The following is a 5666-nucleotide window of genomic DNA, read 5'->3' on the forward strand; positions in this document are numbered from 1 at the left end:
GAAATTGAGGAAATTCTGTCTCAATTCCCATTCAAACTCTTTTCAATTTGTTTTCTGCATAATTGAATCTGATTTCTGTTCTTCTACTGCTTTCTCTTCAATTTTCTGTCAATTGCTTTGTGAACTTGGATCTAGGAAGGCAAATAGAGATCTAGGCTCTGCTACCTAGTCTCTTGAGACCTGAGACCATAATTTACTTTTGGTTCTTCTATGAACCTTTGCTGCATTTTATTTTCTTTCTGTTTGAATGCTATTTGCTTCTGATTCAATTTCTGCTCAATCAATAGTTGCAATCTACTTTCTCTTTGTTTAGATTCTGCAATCCCAGTCCTCAAACCCCTTTTATATTCAAGCCATTTATCTTTCTTTCCATTTAAGTTAATGCAGTTTATGTTTCTTGCACTTTAAGTTTCAGTCATTTACTTTCTTGTTCTTTAAGTTTCTGCAAATTTACTTTCCTGTTCTTCAATTTACTGCACTTCTCCCTTCCCCCTTTACATTTACTGTCATTTACTTCCTGTTAAACACAAATCACTCAACCAATACTTGATTCGCTTGACTCTTTGAGATTCTGGATGGGGCTGTGTGGGTTGTGATGGTGGTTGGTGGAAATTGTTTGAAAAATTAGAGGAGTTGTTTTGTGGATTAAGTGGTTTGGAAAAGTTGTTTTGGGGGGGTTTGTGAAGTGTGACGAGGTTGGGTATGTGTGTCTTGTGGTTGTGTGTAGTGGTTGTTGTTAGTAGAGGATTGATTGTGTTTGATTGTGTTGCCAAAACTATTGGAGTTGAAGTCCCTTTGTCCTTGATTCTGATGCCCACCCCACCTCACGTTAGAATAAGTTCTCCAGCATGGATTGTGTGCATCATCATGGAAGTCATGTTGGCATCAACTTGAGGTATTGTTCATGTATTGTATCTGTTCAGGCCTTTGTTGCTCATAGTTTAAGTGTCCCAAGACCTCCTTCAGCTCGATTCTATCCATTTGAGATTTGAGATTGGTCTTGTGTATTCACTGCAGCAAGTTGGAGTCCATTAATTCTCTTAGTAATCATCTCCATCTGTTGCTGAAGTTATTGATGCATCTGCTTGTTTTGAGTCAGCATTACACTTACTCTTTCAAGTTCCATCGCTCCCCTCTTTGGATTTGTGTCATGGTGTCTCTCAGATGAGAAAAATATTGATTGTTGGCCACCATATCAATGAGATCTTTTGCTTCTTGGGCAGTTTTCATCATCTGAAGTGAACCTCCAGAGGAGTAATCTAATGCTTTTCTTGATTTCAGGGTCAATCCTTGATAAAAGTTTTGAAGTTTCACCTACTCATTGAACATTTCAGGTGGATATTTCCTTATCAGGGCCTTATATCGTTCTCATGCCTCATAGAGTGATTCTCCTTCCTTTTGTATGAAGCTTTGCACCTCTGTTTTCAACTTGATAATCCTCTGAGGTGGGTAGAACTTGGCTAGAAATTTGACCACCAAATTAGCCCAATTATTGATGCTCTCCTTGGGAAAGGTTTCCAACCATTGAGCAGCATTGCCCCTCAAAGAAAATGGGAATAGAAGTAGTTTATAGATGTCAGGATGTACCCCATTTGTCTTGATAGTTTCACAAATCCTCAAGAAAACAGACAAATGTTGGTTAGGGTCTTCAAGAGGGCCACCTCCATAAGCACAGTTGTTCTGCACTAAAGTGATTAATTGAGGCTTCAACTCAAAATCATTTGCATGAACATTTAGGGTGAAGATGCTGCTCCCATAAAGTCTGGGATTGGGGATAGTGTAAGAGGCCAACACCGTTCTTGCAGGTTGAGCATTGTTGCTCACTCCCTCTTCATGCACCTCAGCCTCCATGACTTGCAAAAATCACAAACAAACCAAATGAAACATGGATATTCTAATGATAGAATGTGGTTAGAAGGTTAGGTGACACAATGTGTTAAACAGTTAATGTGCTTAGTAAAAATAAAAAAATGCTTAATCTAGACCACCACCTTACTTAATCATTGTCAATATAAATCAATCCCCGGCAACAGCGCCAAAAACTTGATGGGCGGAAATCAAATTCCAACACAAAACTCACCGGCAAGTGTACCGGGTCACATCAAGTAGTAATTACTCACATGAGTGAGGTCGATCCCATATGGATTGAAGGATTGAGCAATTTTATTTAGGTGGTTAGTTTAGTCAAGCAAATAGCTGATGATTTGAGTTGTATTGTAACCAACAGAAGCTAAATTGCATGAAACTATAAGAAGAGGGGGAATTGATAGAAAAGTAAAGTGCAGAAGAGTAAATGAGCTGAATCTTAAAGTGCAAGTAAGGTAAATGACTGAAGCTTAGATTGCAAGAAATCTAAATTGCTGGAACTTAGAGTACAAAAAATGTAAATTGCTTGAATAATAAAGGGATGTGGGAGCTGGGATTCAGAATTTAACAAGAGAATGTAAAGAGAAATAAATCAAAGAAGTAAAAGATGAAGTAAATTGCAGCAGATCTCAACATGAATGGAAAATTTTCTTGAAGAACAAAATAGAAAGTAAACTTAGCTCAATTTTGAAATTTAAAAGTGAAGTTGAAGATCTCAGAGGATCAATGAGACTAGCAGCTAGAGCTAGATCTCAATTCCTTCCTTGATCAAATAGAAAATGAATTGCAGAAGAAATGTAGATGAAAGCAATGAATGAAACTCAGATCCAATTCCTCAACTATCAGAATTATGCAGAAGAGGATAAAGATGAATTTCAGATCAAGTATTGAAACAAAATTCCTTCAATCTTAATCCAAAATTCAAAACAGAAAGTAAAAGTTGCAGAAGTAAGAACAATGAAAAAGAAACTCAGATCTCAATCCCAAATTATCCCAAATTCAAAGTGAAAAATGAGTAAAAACTAAAATAAGCTAAAAAATAAAACTAAAAAAATCAAAAAAAGGTTTTTAAAGTGAAAGTAAAAATCCTCCCTATATCAAACTAACTCCTATTTATACACTTTCTAATTTTGATCTTCAGACTTTGGAGTGGGCTTGTCAAATTTGGTGAAGAATTGAATTTAATTTATTTTTTTAGACCAAGGCCCCTCCCAGGGAAGAGCTTAGTTAAAAGAGAAAGCGCAGTGCCTCCTTTGCCTTGTGTGCTTCCAATTTGTCTCGTGCCAAAGCCCATTTCTTGCGCAACATAGCAGTGCTCAGTTAAGTAAGTTAACTTAGCGCTTCAAGCTTGTACAAGGTCCCTTCTTCGAGCCTTGCTCCTCCCATTTTGTGCCAATTTCATTACACACTAGCGCTCAGTGAAGGGACTTCACGCAGCGCCCTTTCTGCTTGTGCAAGGTCTCCTCTTCGACTCTTGGTGACTGTATTTTGTCCATTTCCTTTGGAGAAGAGTGGCGCTCAGTTTGTTGTTTTCACGCAGCGCTCCTCTTGCTTGCATAAGGCTCCAAATTCGAGCCTTGCTGAGGCCAATTTTGCCAAATTTCCTTGCAAGTTAGCGCTCTCTTGTTATGCCTCATGTGCAAGGTTCAAACCTTGGTTGGCTCTATTTTGGAGCTGTTCCTTGCATTTTCTTCTGAATGGATCCCGATAAAGTTAACTTAGTTAACTGAGCGCTATTGATTTTCTTGGGTTCCTTGGGCGCTTAGTTAAGAGAGTTCACTTAGCTCCATGCCTTTGCTCCCTTGGCCTTTGCTCTAGCCTTCAAATAGAGAGCGCTACGCTCAATTAGTGAGTGCCATGGCCTTGCCTTGGTTGATGCCACACTTTTGTTTCCTTAGGCCATGCTTTATAGGCATGCTTTCCTTGTTTCTTTCTTTTCTTCACCTACAAGTAATCAAAACAACCAATCAAAGCATCACCAAATTTACAAGGTTTATAAATCATTCAAATACCAACTAATTCTAGCTTAAACCTCATGATTTTGTGTCAAATAAATGATGGTTGATTGATTCAACAAAACCATGCAAATCCATTCCAAATCACTTACTTATAATGCAAGAAAGTGCATAAAACCAAATGAAACAAGTGAAAAATGCGTGAAAAACTAGCATAAGATGACTTGTCATCACAGATCTTCGAAGACTTTTCAGGCGCTTGCTGATGAAGCTGGTGGTTGTTCTAATTTGAAATTTCTAGAGAAGAATGTTAGATATTATATACCTGGTAAACTCTGAATCCATGGAGATGATACTGATGCGCAAGAGATGCTGGACTATTTTACGAGGATGAAAGAGCAAAACCCAAATTTCTTTTATGATATTTGTGTCTATAGTGACAACAGTCTCAAGCATGTATTTTGGGTGGATGCTCGATCAAGAGCTGCTTACGAGTATTTTGGTGACATGGTATCATTTAACACCACATACAAGCTCAACAAGTAACTTCTTTTTTTGGTTTATTTTTTATGGATTCATTAATTTACAAGCTCACTGATTGCCCCATGTGTTGGTTTTTTATAGGTTTGAGATGCCAGTTACAGCATTTGTGGGCGTCGATCACCACAGAAGGTCATGTCTTTTTGGGTGTGCTCTATTGGGGAATGAAGAGACTGAATCCTTTGAATGGCTCATGCAAACATTTGTAAAATGTATGGAAAAAATACCATATGGAATCTTAACTGACCAATGCGGGGCCATGGCAATAGCCATTCAAAATGTCTTGCCAAACACTAGGCATAGATTATGGATCTGGCACATCACGAAGAAGATACTACATAAACTTGGACGATTGAGCCGATATGAAGAAATTAAAGCTACAATGAATGGGATTATTTATGAGTCTCATTCGCGAGAATTATTTGAAAGATCATTGTATGACTTCATTGAAGAGTACACCCTTCATGACAATAATTGGCTCAATGGTATGAATACACATCCAAAACTTGGTTTGTCTGTTCATTTATCATTTTAAGTGTTAACCAGATTTTGTAAAAGAAATGAACTTATGCTAAATATCCTTTCATGCATGTTTAGTGTCACAACATAGGTGAGTATTTTAAAAGCAAATATGTCTTTCAAAATGCAGATATCTATCATATTCGCAATATATGGGTCCCTGTTTTTCTAGAGCACGAATTTTGGGCTAGCATGAGAAGTACACAACGGATTGAGAGCATGCATGCTTTCTTTGATAAGTACCTAACGTGTAGGAGCAGCTTGATTCAATTTGTGCACCAGTATGACAATTGTCTTGTAGATAAGCAACAACAGGAGTTGGAATGCGATGCAGCAGACAACAGGGGCCTGATCCCATGTGTATCAAACTCTCCTATTGAGAATCAGTTCCAATATGAGTACACCAACTTCATATTTCACTATGTTCAAGCCAAATTTATCAAAAAGTGTGACTGCAACCTGTCTCCAAAGGCAGTGAAGGACAACCAATACTTCTATGAGATGACTTGATAAATCCACATTTCATGATATTTATTTGCTCTATTTGGATGGATTTTATCAACTTTTCTTGCACTTATCCATTGAAATAGCATAGTTTCATGATTTCTTCCTAAATTGTGCTTGAAAGTGAAAACATGCTTTTTAGGCCTTTTAATTGCTAAATTTTATTCACTTTAATCCCATTTGATGCCTTGATGTGTTTGCTAAGTGATTTCAAGTTTTCAAGGCAAGTATGGGTTAAAGAAGTGAGAAAAGCAGCATGAAAAAGAGAAGAAACCATGAGGA

At 37.5% G+C, this 5666-nt stretch overlaps 1 protein-coding gene across 1 annotated transcript; it reads left to right on the top strand.

The window, feature by feature from the left end:
- Window positions 1-4211: 4211 nt before the first annotated feature.
- On the top strand, window positions 4212-5390 carry LOC107469810 (protein FAR1-RELATED SEQUENCE 5-like). Its single transcript, XM_016089188.1, has 3 exons — window positions 4212-4363; window positions 4446-4846; window positions 5011-5390. The coding sequence occupies exons 1-3, from the start codon at window positions 4212-4214 to the stop codon at window positions 5388-5390; spliced, it is 933 nt and encodes a 310-aa protein (XP_015944674.1).
- The last annotated feature ends 276 nt before the right edge of the window (window positions 5391-5666 follow it).

Source organism: Arachis duranensis, chromosome 10, assembly GCF_000817695.3.
Source record: "Arachis duranensis cultivar V14167 chromosome 10, aradu.V14167.gnm2.J7QH, whole genome shotgun sequence".
Lineage (NCBI taxonomy): Eukaryota > Viridiplantae > Streptophyta > Magnoliopsida > Fabales > Fabaceae > Arachis > Arachis duranensis.

Bases quoted from the DNA above. Each gene is read 5' to 3' on its own strand.
- LOC107469810 (XM_016089188.1), top strand. From the start codon at position 4,212: ATGAAAGAGCAAAACCCAAATTTCTTTTATGATATTTGTGTCTATAGT. The intron at 4,364-4,445 runs GTAACTTCTTTT...GGTTTTTTATAG, and splicing joins ACCACATACAAGCTCAACAA to GTTTGAGATGCCAGTTACAG. The intron at 4,847-5,010 runs GTATGAATACAC...TTCAAAATGCAG, and splicing joins TGACAATAATTGGCTCAATG to ATATCTATCATATTCGCAAT.